This window comes from Quercus robur, chromosome 4 (assembly GCF_932294415.1).
Source record: "Quercus robur chromosome 4, dhQueRobu3.1, whole genome shotgun sequence".
Taxonomy (NCBI): domain Eukaryota; kingdom Viridiplantae; phylum Streptophyta; class Magnoliopsida; order Fagales; family Fagaceae; genus Quercus; species Quercus robur.
Genome location: NC_065537.1, coordinates 85,199,493 through 85,215,242, shown reverse-complemented (window position 1 = coordinate 85,215,242; position 15,750 = coordinate 85,199,493). Strand labels below are relative to the sequence as shown.

At 32.9% G+C, this 15,750-nt stretch overlaps 2 protein-coding genes across 42 annotated transcripts in view; both read right to left on the bottom strand.

Annotated features, from left to right (window-relative positions):
- The window catches only part of LOC126724116 (disease resistance protein RUN1-like), a 38,182-nt gene extending 26,887 nt beyond the window's left edge, over positions 1-11,295 (bottom strand). Inside the window, exons 1-2 of one of the 3 annotated variants that reach the window (XM_050428419.1) lie at positions 10,797-11,247; positions 9,974-10,199 (exon numbers count right to left, since the gene is read on the bottom strand). In XM_050428419.1, the coding sequence (XP_050284376.1) occupies positions 9,974-10,135 (162 nt within the window). In that variant the 5' untranslated portion in view covers positions 10,136-10,199; positions 10,797-11,247. Of the gene's footprint in view, positions 1-9,973; positions 10,200-10,796 lie in introns of all 3 variants that reach the window. The other 2 variants (XM_050428418.1, XM_050428420.1) reach the window with 2 other exon arrangements.
- Positions 1-15,750, bottom strand: part of LOC126724115 (disease resistance protein Roq1-like) — a 140,349-nt gene that overhangs the window by 29,265 nt on the left and 95,334 nt on the right. For 18 of the 39 annotated variants that reach the window (XM_050428409.1, XM_050428411.1, XM_050428412.1 and 15 more), the window contains one exon: positions 4,221-4,805. The gene's annotated coding sequence lies outside the window, so the exon portion shown is untranslated. Of the gene's footprint in view, positions 1-4,220; positions 4,806-5,062; positions 5,211-6,425; positions 6,676-15,750 lie in introns of those variants that run through there. The other 21 variants (XM_050428415.1, XM_050428369.1, XM_050428385.1 and 18 more) reach the window with 11 other exon arrangements.

Genomic DNA, 15,750 nt, shown 5'->3' with positions numbered 1-15,750 from the left:
AGGGATTAGAGGTGGCTGGGCTATGGAGAGGAAACTGAGAGGGAGAGAGAGCGTGGGAGGGTGAGAGCTGATAGGTATTGGGGTGAGAGTTGATAGGCATTCTGATCTGGGTTTTCGGTCGTCAGATGCAGTGGCAATGGCTTGAACCGAAAGAGCTTGAACCAAGAGATATCCAGTGGTTTGAGAGAGAGACAAATCCAGGGGCTCTAACGGGTTTGAGAGAGAGAAAACTTGTTTGAAAAAAAAATTACTTGTTTTTGGGGCAAATTATAAATACAACTAAATTTATTGTTTTTGAGCAAATTTCAACTAAATTTTATTTGTATTTTTTTTGAATTATTTCAGTTTAAATCAAAAATTTTCAGTTTTTTTATTATTTAAGAGAAACTAGAATTATTTTAGTATTTGAATTATTTGTTTTTGTTTTTGATACATTAAAATTTTTTGTTTTATTTTTTATTAATTTATATGCTGACGTGACAATTTTTAAATGTCGAAAAAAATTTTAAAATATTATTTTAATAGTTACATCAGCATTTATTGTGCCAGTAGTACACTCTGTTTGTCACGTAGGACTGTTAGTAGGTTGACAACAAGGACCAAAGTGAAAATGATTTTCTGTTTTCAGGGTCTGAGGTAGGCGGAAAATCAATTTAAGAACTAAAATGAGAATTGACCCAAAATATAGAGACCAAATGTGTATTTTTTTCCATAATTTTATGATAAAAAATTACAAATTAAATTTACACTGAGACTCACAATTCATATAAGAGAGAGGAAGTACATATATGGTACTCACGAAGTATTCAATAATTTTCCTAGATTTTGTTTTACTCTGTGACAATTAGTGCTATCTTTATTTAACTTCAATTGCAATGATGCTTCTTTTTTGTTTTACTGAAAGTCATATGCAATTTGAAGAGCCAAGGATAAATGTTATATTAATGGAAAATTGTATTGATGCAGCATGTAACTTTTTTTTTTTTTTTTGGCTCAATGGCAATTAGTGTTGCCCCTGTATAACTTCAAGTGAGTTGATGCTTCCTTATTTTCTTTATTGAAGTCATCTATAATTTCTGGAGCCAAGGATAAATGTAATATTTTATGGAAAATTGCCTTGATGTAATATACATACATACATACATACATACATATATATATATATATATATGTATGTGTATCATTTATTGTTGCTAAGATTCTATTGCACCACCTCATTGCCATATTATTAATCACGAAATTATTATTATCTTTTTTTACAAAAATATATAAAGTGATTATTGATTTTACACATTCATATTGGGCAGTTTTAAAATTACATATAACTTTTTCTTTACATATTTATCTAGTTTCATTTTAAATGTTTAAAACTAAATAATGAAAAATCAAAAACAAAAACAATGTCTATACATATCTATACTATATATATGATAATGAAAATTTTGTAATAAATTTTATAAAACACTTTATGCACCACATCTTTAGCATCCCTCTTTTTTTTTTTTGGGTAATATTTACTTTGTTCAACTTTTTACCTTCTTCAACCATTGTCTATTAATTAGTTCAATCTTTCATCCCTACCAGTTATTGTCTTTTTAAAATTTTAATTTGATTCTCTTTATAGATTGGCATTCCAATTCCCCATCACAAGTTCTTTTTCTTTATCCCATTGGTCTGATTTGATTTGAGTTAATAATTAGTTTTTTTTTTTTGCAAGGTATAGTAAGAAATATATCTTTTGCCACAAATACCAAATCTTACATGTCATGGACCTTCATTCCAAGTGATGCAAATATGTCACCAATTATTTAAGGATTGCCCTTATGGTTATCAAACATAGTAGTCAAGACCTGAAAGGAAATTTCCAAAAAAAAAAAAAAAAACAACAACAACAACAACAAACAAACAAACAAACAATGGTGTGAATTTTCATTTATAGATGCACTTTATTATAATCATGTTCAAATTAGGATAACTATTAAATTCCTAGAGAATTTCATTTAGTGAAGAGAAGTAGCTTTAGTGACCAATTTTGGTAGTACTTTTTTTCAAAAATATTCAAAGAATATCATATGCTAAGTTGTAGCTTAGTTTTAATTGAAGCTGATTCATCATCGGGAACTATATAAAATAAATTAAGGATCATTAGTTGCAGTAACTATTTGGGCTACTTACCTTCAATGGAAAGGTGTGACAATTCTCCATCTTGAGCAAGACTTTACACACCATTGAGATAGGCAAAAACATTGTGATTACTGGAAATTTGTTATGTGTAGAAAAGCTCATGACAAACCACATTCCAACCAAGATATGAAGCCAGAAAATTTTGAGGACGACGAACTTTCAATAGCAACTTGTATTTGTGAATGACCCAAGTATTTATCATAATATGATTAAGGTTCATGTCAAATATAGCAATTTTATTAACCATAATGTAACTCATGCAAGTGACAACATCTTTGGCTCTAGGAATTTCAAAGATTGCTCTTGGTCAAATGTCCTTTCATAATTGGTATGGCATATAAAATAAAGGTACTGGGACAAAATAGAGCTATTGAAAAATATTTGTCTTATGTAGCCATTGACACATTAGAGCTGCCAAGTAGGAATTTAACTTTATGTTCCATATTTGGTTTTTTTTGGGGTGAAATTACCATTTTAGTTCATACATTGGGGTTATAGTTAGTTTGGTTTCTTCATTTTAGTAACAATCAATTTAGTCTTTACTATTTTTAATTTGTAGTTAATTTAGTCTCTACTGGAAACTTATTAACAAAAAATGTTGATGTGGCAAACAAATGACAAGTTGGCACACTTAAAACTTATGTGGTGATTAAAAAAAAAAAACTACCACAGCATATGAATGGAAAACAAAAACAAAAAACACAAGAATCAATTTCTTTCTAAACAAACACTTGGTCCATTTGGTTGGGGGATGAAAAAGTGGGAGGGACCAAACTGATTTTAACCAAAAAAAAAAAAAAATGGTTGGGGTGTGAAAAAATCAATGAAAAGCGTGGAGAGCACCTCGGTGGTATATTTGAAACCCTTTGAAGTAATTTATTCAAGATTGAGGGTATGACTAAATGTATGTAAAATACCGTAAGAGAGGAGATTGATTTTCTTGGTTTTTTTAGTCTTACTCTTTACATTTTTCTCACTTTGTCTTTGCCAATGCACATGTCAATCCCACTATGCCACACTGCTGACTGCACTACACACCTTTGCCCATGCTGCTACCCACACCCGCAACCAACTACTACCAAACAGCTCAGGTATGGAGGAAGAAAATGAATAAAAAAAAAAAAAAAATGCTATTGTTTAAGACTAGTGTAGCTTGCATGAATTTTGTTATTAGGTTGCGAGTCTAATGTGGGTCAATTAATTGGGCTTTCTTGACATATTTTGGCTGGACTAGCCTATTGAGTAGTCCAATGCAAATGCTCTTACCAGTACTTCTATGTTATAGCATCCAATCCACAGTCATTGAGTCTACTACTCGAATTTACACTGCAAGCAGCATAATGTTTATTGAACTCATATATGTAAACGAAACGATCCGCAGTAAGACAAAAATGACACAATTTTTTTTACATTTTTTTTTATAATAAACAATATACAGTTTGACAAATAGGGTAAATTTTGACGTATTGGGCCACAAGTATAAATTGTTTGGGTTGTTTTTCTTAGAGATCCAAATGGCAGAAATGCCAAAAAGGTTATATATGTATAATGCATTGGGTGCAAACAACACCCTCTTTGCCATTTTAGCATGAAATTTGCTTATACTTGGTGCTCTGGTAGTATTATTTTTTATTTATTTATTGCTAAGGGAATAAAAGAGATAGGGAGATAAATTCTACAAACATGAGGCCCAACACACTTGGGGGTTAAGCCCAAACCACCTAAAAATAAGTCAATAAAAGACGAATGACTATTTTTTATTTTTTATTTTAATTTGTAAGTAGGATTACTTAAAACAGTAAATCAGTGTACAAGTAATTGAAAGTACGTTCAATTACTTTTGACCTGTGGTTCTGGCTTATCCCAAGTCTCAAGCCTAGAGAATGACAGTGACAAGTTAATATTTAATATAAACTTAGTTACTTTTTCATCAATGAAGCAAGACAGTAAACATCATCATGCAGCTGCAGGTACTCCCAACAAAATCGAACTGACTTCCTATTAAAACCTTGAACACTTGAAATTGGGTATAAATATAACAATGAATCAAGCAAGAAATTATATTCCAAAATTATCTTTACTCTAAAATTGGATCTTATTTACATTGACAAAACTCTGGAACCAAAGCTAAATTATATCCCAATTTGACAAGCAAAATAGATGACCTGTCGAACCTTTCTCAATAACCATTTCATTGCTGCAAATTTTGTGGCCATTCTCTCATCTTCTAAGAGTTCAAAAACCCTTCAAAAAGAGCTTCTCATCTATTTCAGGAACAATTTGAAATGTTGTATCAATACATTCTATTCAATTGTACTCTTTGTCCTTTTCGGTACCCACATTTGTTTTGACTACTACTGGCCTTTCCTCCAGTGCTTCTTGTATCTCTCCCTTGATGATCTATGAAATTTTTGAGAACATGCTGAGGCTTAAGAAGTTGCAAACTTTCATTTTTCCCCTGATAAGATATTTCAAACTCCCTCGCTGGATATTGCATATCCCAAGTTATCGTCAATCCCATCCAAAGGCCATTATTGTTGACCTCCATTTTCATGTCCAAACGAACTTGATCTTCCATTCTGACTTTCATTACCATAAATCAAGCACAAATCTGAATGTTCCTGCAAAATGTCATTTTTAAACGAAAGCTACAAAAAATTATCCAGTTCATTGATTATTATAGAATCAATATGACCATATATTCTTCATCTAATGTTACCCAAAAACACTCAGTTTACCAAATGAATACAGAAGTAATATCATTTCATCAAAGGGGAAAAATATACAAGTTTGTATGCTATGCTTTGGGGTGCACTTTAGTGATAACTAGAGGAAAACCCTTTATTCTAGCAAAATTACTAATGGGATAGAATGGCACCTTGATATAAGCTTCCCAAAGCTAAACATCAAGAAAAGCCACTGTTTTGCAAATTTCATCCCAAGAAAAGCCACTCTAATTGAGGAGACTTGTAATGCCTGTATTTCACCAAGCTCATTATTTGCAAAGGATTGATCATTCTCTTCACCTAAAAGAACCACAGCAATATATACAAGTTAGTGTAATGACTTGAACTTAGTGGCTTTGCTCTACTTTCTCCTCCTCTGTCTTCACCGCCCACCCTCCTTTACAACTATACCATTTATCTTATAAATCTTAAATTTCACAAACAGTTCAAAATCATGGCGGAACCTCACTAGATGTTTCTGCTTTATTATATTTATATTAGATATCTTTGCATATATACCATCTATTAACAAACAAATAATATAATTGCCCATATTTGTGTACATAATGTCACAGATGTCTTTCATTCTAAGTGACACCTGAATAACAAAAGTATAAGAATATTGTACACAACTCAGACAATATCTTCATGATCTAATAGGTCATTTTTTAATTTTTTTTAATTTTTATGGTAAGTCATTTCCTGATAATCCTTGCCTGAACCGAATTGAAATCTAACTCTTAGTTTTTTTAAACACCATTATATTGAGAACTACACAAAACACACAAATAACTTAAACCAGAAAATCATGCCACTCAATTTGGGTACAGAATCAAAGGTAATTAGTATACAAAAGGGTTCCTTAATTAAGATCATGTCTAGCCTATTGAACTACAAGAAATAGGAGAGAAGAGCGTATCACATAGCTAGTGCAAAAGAACAAGATTTATTTCAACTTCAAATAGAAGCAGATACAGCTTCATGTTAAGTGTTAAATTGTCTTAATGCATGATTACAAATAGATCAGAGACAGGGCTCCTCCATCTTCCAAATCACTGACTTGCTAACATGATTACAAATGCATTTGCAAAAAACAATATTAAAGCCTTGTAATAAGAAAATTGAAAAGGGAATTATTCAGGATGGAAAAAATTGGGATCTGAGATAGGGCACCCCCTTCCACAAAGCCTAAATTAGGGAAGGACAAGAAAATATATTAGATAAAATAACGTCTTTTTATCTACAATTTTGCAAATATTTGATCTGATACTTTGAACGAAATCAGACATAAAAATGGAAAATGCACTTCAATTTATCATACATATAAACCACGTAATCAGCATACTAAAGTAAGAAAGAAAATAAGTAGTTAAATGCACTTCAGTTTAACGTCCATATATATATATTGATAGAATTTAATGTCCATATTTGTTCAATCATCAAATTCCAAGCAGCCTAAAACAAAGATCCTTGCTTCAATTAATAAAGTTAATTTCGCATGGGAAGAGAACCTACCTTACAGCCTACAATATCTGCCAATTCATCTTCTGCTCAAACCAATTCACTTGAAACCCGTATTCTTTTTTAATGCAGAAATTTCTCAATGCAAAGAAGCAAAAAACTAAGATAACCAAGCTAAGTTAAATTTCCAATAGAAGATGATGCAGGGATCATCTATAATGAAGTTTGAAATCTCAATTTCCTTTCCCACCTGAAACACAATAAGAATGCCTCTTGCTGCTCTTGCAATCATACTTTTCAGCATCTTCATAACAAAAACGAAACACAAGAGAAGGGCCATTGGATTTGGATTCGATCTGATCTGATCGGAGTTTGAAGTTGAGTTGAGTTGTTTAAACAAATCAGACCATCACTTTTCTTTTTCTTTTTTTTAAGCAAAGGAAATTGTTGTTTAAACAACGTTCGAAAACGTGGCCTTACTTTTCTTTTTCTTTTTTTTACTCTTTCTTTTTACTTGGGGCGTTACAGGGGGCTGGGCCACTGAAGATGAGCCCAAATCAAACCCATCAACATATGATGAGTCAAATGCCAAACCTAAGTCTGATCCATTTTCTGTATCCATTGGAAGTCCCGAACCTGATTGCAAAGAATGGTGCCTATTAATGTCTTCAAAGATTCTGGGATTTTGAGGAGGAGGGCAATTGCATTCTACATGGACTGCTATCCTTTCAACGATAGGAGCAATATTTTCTCTGGATGAACAAGGATAAGTTCGAGGGAAAGTTTCACAGAGGATATCAACATGATTCCGATCAGTTAGTTGCAAGTCCCAAAATAGTTCCTGCAATGAGCTCTGAGGTCTACAGAAAAAACTCAGATGCCCAAATCTCCAATCTTCTATATCAATTATTTTTCTTTCAAACGTTCGTTCACTACCATTGATGGAAACGAAGACATAATAATCAAAAGCACAAAAAGAATCTCGTATTCCAAAAGCAATGCAGAGAGCAATTGTTGGAAATTCGGGACCAATCGAAAATGATATTAAATTTCCTTCCCTTTGATGGTTGAACCAATTTGGAATATCATTCTCATCTCCTGTAGTCTCAAAACTATATTCACAAAGGCAGATAAGTCCAGATATTGTAGATGAGTGTGGAAACATTAACATGTGGCTTGTTACACCTAAACATGGAGGTAGATTTGGTGGAAGCCCTATGATTTCTCGAAGCTGCATGCAATTAGCAAATTCAACAAGTTACATCTTAGCAAATCATGTAGTATTTGTGAAGGTAACACAAATAGTTTCTTAATATCTTTATGAGAGAGATATACCTGAAAGAATGATTGTAAATCCAACGAGTGGCAACCTGCTACATCTACCTCTCTTATACTATGTGGAAGCCTTGGGAATTTCCAAAACTCATAGCAACATGTAATATTAAGCGTATGTAATCTCTCACATCTGCTCAAGCTTTCTGGAAGGGTGGCAACTTCACTATCGTAGATTTCTAACTCTTCCAGTGTGAGGGGGCAACAATAATTCAAAATAAATTCTATTTCTGAGCGAATTTCAAATTCAAAAAGTATTAGTTGTTTCAACATTGGAAAAACATATTTGGAAGAGCAACCAAGAGAATTGCACATTGGCTGTCTATCAATCTCCACATTCTTTGGAAATATGAGATTGCCCCGAAGTTCAAGCATCTCTATATGTTGTAAATTATAGATGCTACTCGGAAGATGTGCCTCTCCTGAATTTGATGATATAGTTAAGCGCGTAAGCCCAATCAAATTCCCAAATGACGAAGGCAATTCATTAGTACAGTTCCCCCAAAGATATAAATCTTCAACACCTTTCATTTCGTGCAAGATATTTGGGAACTTCTTAATCCTCTCACATCCTACCAGATTAAAATATGTAAGAGATTTCATCGTGAGACAGTTCGGAAGAGTTTCAAGTTTTTTGCAACACAAAAGGTCCCACACTTCAAGCTTATCAAGACGCCCCACGGAGTCATCAATCTCAACTAAATTTCTACAGTGACTAAGTTTCAAGTTCGTTACGTTTGGGGTCATTGATAAGTCAGGTATTTTCCTAATCAAATTGCACACACTGAAGTCCACAGATGTCACAGATACAAAATTCTGTTGAAAAAAGAATTTGAAAGTTAGAACATGGTTTAATCTTTAAAGAAGTATATATAAATAAATTAAAAATTAAAAACTTTGAAAAAAATAATAATTTATCAATGCTAATGATCATACCTGCATGAGTGGTTCCTTTAATCGGCTATATGGCATGTTGAGTACAACCAGTTTTTTAGGAAAAAAATTTGGTGGCCACAAAGAAAATGGATATTCATGCCAATCAAGCAAGCTTAATCCATTGGGAAGACATTCAAGGGATCCATTGCAACAGCGTACATTATGAATCAAAAGCAATCTAAGATTTTTCATCTTACAAAATTGTGCCTTTATTTGCACCTCTACTTGTTCTGATTTAGGCGGCCACAATATTATGCTTCGAATTTTATCTGAACCCTAGTTGAACAAAAGGGTAAGTGAATCACCAAAACATATAATAGTTAATAAACTTTTAACAAAAATCTTATTCGGAATAAATAAATAAATAAAAAGGGAAAAAAGAGTAATACATCTTTCATGTGAAGTAAAGGGAGGAAGTGAATCAGAACAACAAACATACCATATTTTTAGTTACTACATCAAGAACTTCCTCAGAACACCATAGTCTGCTACGTTCCCCAGGCTTTTGTGGTGCTTCTTGTCGAACAATGTCCATACCCATTTGTTGTAATAAGTCATGCATTGACAAATAATAATTATATCGATCAATAGTCAAGAGACACTTATCAATAAGTTTTCGAATACCATATACTGGGTTTAAACCACAAGCTTTCAGTACATCCTTAATCATATTATAACTCATGTCATATCCCTTGAAGAAACATGCAATATCAAGGAAAATATTCCGTTCATTTTCGGTTAATCCTTCATAACTTCTTCTTAGTATTTTTTGAATATTTTCATGAAGATTTTTTTTATAATAATCTAACGCATCATTCCATTCATGTATAGTTTGCTCACACAAATCACAACCCATTACTTTTAGAGCTAGAGGAAGGCCTTTGGCATAACTTATAGCTTGTTTCTCAAGTTCCAAATAATCTTCAGGGACTTCATTACTTGGGAAGGCATGCTTACGAAAGAGTTCAATAGCTTCATCTTCATCTAATTCCTTAACCCCATAGTCATAGGTTGAAAGACCGTTTCGATCAACTAGCAAGCTTTTATTTCTTGTTGTCAGAATGATTCTACTTCTAAAAGCAAAGCATTCACATTGTCCGAGCAATGTTTCTATCTGGTCAGCATCATCCACATCATCAAGAATGATAAGCACTTTTTTTAGGCGAAGAATTTTATTTATCCTTGTGCTTCCTTCATATAGAGTATCCACACTCAAATTCTTGTCCTCTGAGATACCCTTAAGAAGTGTCTGGTAAATGTATTTTGCCTTGCTCTGTCTTTGACCACTCTCTAACATTCTCTACATAACTTTTTGCTTTGAAATGATTTGAAAAGCTATTATAAATAGCTTTTGCAATTGTAGTTTTGCCTATTCCACCAAGGCCAGTGATCCCTACGATGCGAACATCATTTGATTCAATATCTAAAAGTTTTGCTACCGCCTTTATGCGAGAATTTATTCCAACCAGCTGCATTGTAGCAACATTTGCTGGCATTTGAATGAATTTAGAATTTAAGATCTCTTCAACAATTTTTTGGACAAGTTCAGATTCAGTGCAACTGTCATTCATAGAGCATTTAATTAACACATGTAATGAGTTGGTCTATGAAAAATAAATAGCATAAACTGAATGCAAGATGTTTAATTTTTACATCACAATTGAAGTGTTGTTAAATGAAGTAAGCGACATGTAACTTAGATTGAAAATTTTTATTTAATTCATTTTTTTTGGGTAGCAATTAGCTTTTGGGATGAAGTGGCATTAAAATGTTACTGGATCTCACTACATGCTTAGAAAAAATGAATTAAGTTTTTTTCTTTAAAATTTTTCCAAATATTATGAGGTGTGAAATTCCTGATTAATAATGGTAAGTAATGTAATATTAAGTTCTTTTATTTCCATCTTTAATCTATAGCTAACTAGCTTAGTATAATTGATTCTTCTCAAAAAAAAAATAAAAAAATAATTTAAGCATTGTATAAAAGATATGACAAGAAAATTTTACTTTCATAATTTAGTAAAATTTAAAGAGAAAATAGTAGCTAACAATTAATTCTAGTTGTTGTTTAATTAACAATAAAATTTAATGGACATCACAAAACCATTAAAACTCTTGAAGATCAACAAACAGGAGTACGTAGTACTATACAAATACCTGTTTTTGTAGTCCCAGCCAGAAAGATTGGCTGCGTTAGTTAAAGCCTCCCTCCACCTTGGTACCTTTGTCTTATCTTCAATTTTTTTTTTCAAGCTCAGTCAGTTCGTTTCCAAAATCTCCTGTTTGCTTACGAACTTCAGATGGATCCACTTGATAGAAAACTGGTAGCACTTTTTTGCTACACTCCATAATCTTAGCAAGTTCATCCAAACACCAACTAGAGGATGCATAGCTTTTAGAAAATATAATTATTGATGCACTTGAGTTTTCAATAGTTTTGAGAAGCTCTTCAGAAATGTTTTCTCCCCTATGGAGATTATAATCAATGAAGGTTCGAATACCGTGTTGATCCAAGGCCTTATATAAATGGCTTACAAAACCACGGCGAGTATCTTCACCTCGGAAACTCAAGAAAACATCAAAGTCCTTGGGTTGGTGAGATGAGGCCATTGGGATTCACGAGCAGAAAGATGAAAAAAGTTGAAAGGCGGAGGAGAAGGAAAGCTGTGAAAGCTGTGTCAATATAGAAAGTGAGGAAAGTGAAGGACGAATTAGGAATTGAGGGTGAGTGAATGGATGCAAGAGGCTAGCTAGACTTTAATGTAGTCTTGCTTTCAAGTGGAAGTTTCTGAGTAAAGCCCAAAATAACTCTTTGAACTTTCAAGGAACCATACCGGTCATTGTGGTCAATCAAACTATTTTTTCTTCATTTTAATTTTCAGTATATTAAAATAAAATTTTTTTTTCCCTTTCTCACACAGAATTAAAAAAAAAAAAAAATTATTGCCGTTTTCAAGGACAAATTAACCCATCGCAATATATAGTTTATTTTCTACGTTAGCATTTTAAAAGTGGGGGGGGGGGGGTGGTGGGGTGCTCACCAGTGCAGTCACCACTTCGATAAGTAAAGTGTTTATCTAATAAGTCGATATTTGAAAACAAATAATCTATTGAGAAAGGGTCCGAATGCAAACAACATGTGGTCATGCTTTCGGATGCAAAATTTTGGTATTTGTCTTTCCCAAAAACGTCACATGTAATTGGTCTTTACCAAGTAACTTCACATGGGAACGAGAAGAAGCTTTGTCATAATTGGTCTTTACCAGGTGGACATGTGCAGATACCTATTTTATGCTATTATCTAAGCTGAGTAGGTTAAGTAGAATGTTAAACCAATAAACCCTGTTTTTTCTACCCTACAATTAAAAACACCAAAAATTATAATGCCGAAGCTTCAACCAAAATACCTAATGTGACTTTTTTTTTTTTTTTTTTTTGAGAAGCCGACCTATTAATTGTCAACAGATGGAGTAATTAATAGAGTAATAGAGTTACTCTATTAATTGTAGAGAAACTAATTGAGAGAGAGAGGACTTGGAACGAGACATGCATTAAATCAAGGAACGGCGTGGAAAATGCTACTATTATAGGCTTGGCTAATGAGTGGTATTGCACGGGGTGCAATAGTTCTAATCTCAGCCTTTGATTTAATTTAACGATTGTAAATAATTACCACGTCATCAATCCGTGTCTCACCTGGTGTTGGGCTATCTCTCTTCACCTCTCCCCTTCTATAGGGTCCGTTTGGATTAAACTTATTGTTGCTGAAACTGAAAACTGAAAACTGAAAATACTGTAACAAAATAATTTTTAAATGGGTGAGAAGTACCGTAGGATATATTTTTAATATTTTTAAATATGTAAACAGTACTGCTACAGTACATAAACAAAGATTTTTGTCTCTATATAGTAAATTTATTGTCCGTGCGCTGAAAAAAAAAAAAAAAAAAAAAAAAAGAAAAGAAGGAAGGAAACGTGAACGCAGGTTTCAGCAGTTTCAGCTGAAACCAAACGCTCACATTGTGTTCAGATTCACCAAATCCAAATTTCAAAACTTCTCTCTTCCACCAAGTTGAATCTCCATAACCATGGCTACAACTGGAAGCCTCCGAGGCCCACCGACCACCACCGGCGGTGCTTTCCGGTCTGACCTTGAGGAGGGGTGATGAAGTTGAAGTTTGCAGCAAGCAAGTTGGTTTTGTGGGTTCTTACTACGCAGCCACTGTGATTTCCAACATAGGCAACCACTCCTATGCCGTGCGCTACAAGAACCTGGTTTCTGAAGAAGACCAATCTCAGCCACTCACTGAGATTGTCGCCGCCGCCGAGCTCAGGCCCATGACACCTAGGGTTTCGGCTACTGGGTTTTCTCTTTATGATGCGGTTGATGCTTATGATAATGATGGCGGGTGGGTCGGTACTATTTCTGGGAAGCGACGATCACTACTATGTCTTCTTTAACACTTATGGGGTTGAGATTCTATATCCACTCTCTCACTTGAGGCCTCATCTTTAAGCCAATGGCAAGTGGGTTTCAAAGAAAAGGGTCGAACGATACTAATGGTGCCATTCTTTTGGTCTCTCATCTGATGAGTGCTGCTGGGTTTTAATTTAGGAGAGTTTCTTTAATTAGGTGAATATGTATAAACTTGGAGAAGATCTTACCATATTTTTGGGTCTTCTTTAATGTAAATGCTTTTCTAGTCTGGTTCTCTTCAGTCTTCTCATGAAAATATGTAAATCTTTTGCTTTTTAATGAGAAAATATGTTTTCTTTTGCCTTTTAATGTCTATGGCCTCTCTTTTTACTCAGTTTTTGCTATATATTGGTCTTTCTGAATATGAACGAAATACCAAAGTTCATTAATCTAGTATCTTCATCAAATCACAAGCCTTTTTGTGGTGGGGTGAGTAGCTTTCATCCTAAGAAATTAATCCAGAGGCAACAAGACCAAATAATTCAAATATTACAAATTTTCTTTTAGTTAATTAGCCTTACCCAACTTTGGTATTCATCCATCTCAATGATTTTTTTTTTTTAGATACACAGAATAGCATGGCTTTTTGAAATCTTTCATGTGGCAATAACATATATCATCCCTATCAAAAAAAAAAAAAAAAAAAACATATATCATCAAGAAGGTCAAGATTTACAAAACTACCAAGTTAAATCCAAAGCCATTCTTGGGGAGGATGACCTTGGTTTGCCTTGGGTCTGGCACAGATGGAGTTGGAGAGTACTGAGATATGGGTGTGGCTGTAGAGGTCATTGAGATGTAGTTTAGAACTACCATTGTTGGTGGTGATGATAATTGATAAGGAGATTGCTTGAAGTTTAGGTGCTAATGGAGAATCAGAAAATGTTAAGTTAAGAGGAAAAAAAATCTGGGTTTTTGGAAGTGAGTGTTATTAATGTGATTTTTGTGCTTGATAGTTTTCCACATCTGCTTTGTGTGATCATGCGTTTGTGTTTCAAAGAAATCAGCTTTGGTTGGAAAATTTTCTGTTTGTTTGTTTGTGGGTAATTAAATTCACGGACAGGTGAATTGATGTTTTAGTGTTTTGAGTTTGAGAGCGAGTAGCGGTTACAATTACAAAGCCAAGGAGAGGTGAAGAAAGATAGCCCAACACCAAGTGAGACACGGATCAATGACGTGGCAATTAATTACAACCGTTGGATTAAATCAAAGGCTGAGATTAGAACTATTGCACCGCACCCCGTGCAATACCTAGGTATTGCACGGGATATGAATCCCTAATGAGTCAGTGCCCATGCATTAAGCTAATGACGTAGCTAGTGAGGTCTTTTTATTTTTCATTTTTTTTAATTTTATTTTTTATGGGAAGATTGCAAATTTTATTTCTAACTAGTCGCTAACCCGTGCTATGCACGAGAATTTACCTATTTGTGAAATGGACTAAAATAATTTTATAAAATCTTAAATTGATTAAGAAACTACATCATTGCATGATTTGCTATTGTATGACTTTAATTTGTGTTACAATTTGATGAAGAAGCCATTGCTTGAACGTGCAATGGCCTATTCAAAATTTCAGATATTAAAATTTCTGATGAAAGACCAAAAAAATTAAAGAATCAGATGATAAACTGCCTAGAAATTGTTGAAACAAAACAAAATATATATGACTAAACAATAGAGAAATATAAAAGAAAGATAAGTTACATTTAAAAGAATAATCTATGGCTATAACTATTGAAAGGAATCAAAAGATTCAAAACCTGCAAATTAAAGATAATCTATATATATGTGTGTGTGTGTGTGTGTGTGTGTGTGTGTGTGACTACATAACAAAGAAATATAAGAGAAAGATGTGTTACCATCAAAAGAATAATTCAAATGTTAAAAACTTTTGAAATACTAAAAAATATTAAAGAATCATAAGATTTACCTCCTATATATTTTTGAAACAAAACAAAATGTATATGATTATAAAATAGAGAAATATAAAAGAAAAATTGATTACCTTCAAAAGAATAATACATGGTGTAGTCATTGAAATCAGCTAAACATGTTTAAATATTGCAAAAACTAACACAAATTCAGATGTTAAAACTTCCAAAATGCCAAAAAATATATATAATTAAAGAATAAGTTAATGAAACAATTCAAAAAATATATGACCATTCAAAAGAGAAATATAAGAAAAAGAAAAAAGTACATGAACCCCTAAAATAATAAGTTTTAAATTTTAACTGGTCTAAACTTTAAACGATGAAAAAACATTCATCAATTCTATAATTATTTAAGCAATAAATTTGTTATCATAAAAGAAAAAGAAAAAAAAAAGCAAATTACAACAATACCTATCACGCTTCACGCAGTCCTTTCTATTTTTATTTTTTTTCAACCCTATTTAATTGGCCGGCTCAATATTTTTCAAATAATTAAAATTAAATAAAAATCAAAAAGTCAAAAACAATAAAAGTATTAGAAAACGAAATATTCTACTTGGCCAAGAAGCACACTGTCTTTCCTCTTGTGTACATAGTTTATTCATTGGAAAAGAGGAGGACAAATGTTAGGAATGCTATAAGCATATGGATAATAATTGTTGTATTGAGATTTAGTTAGTTAGTTAGTTACAATTCC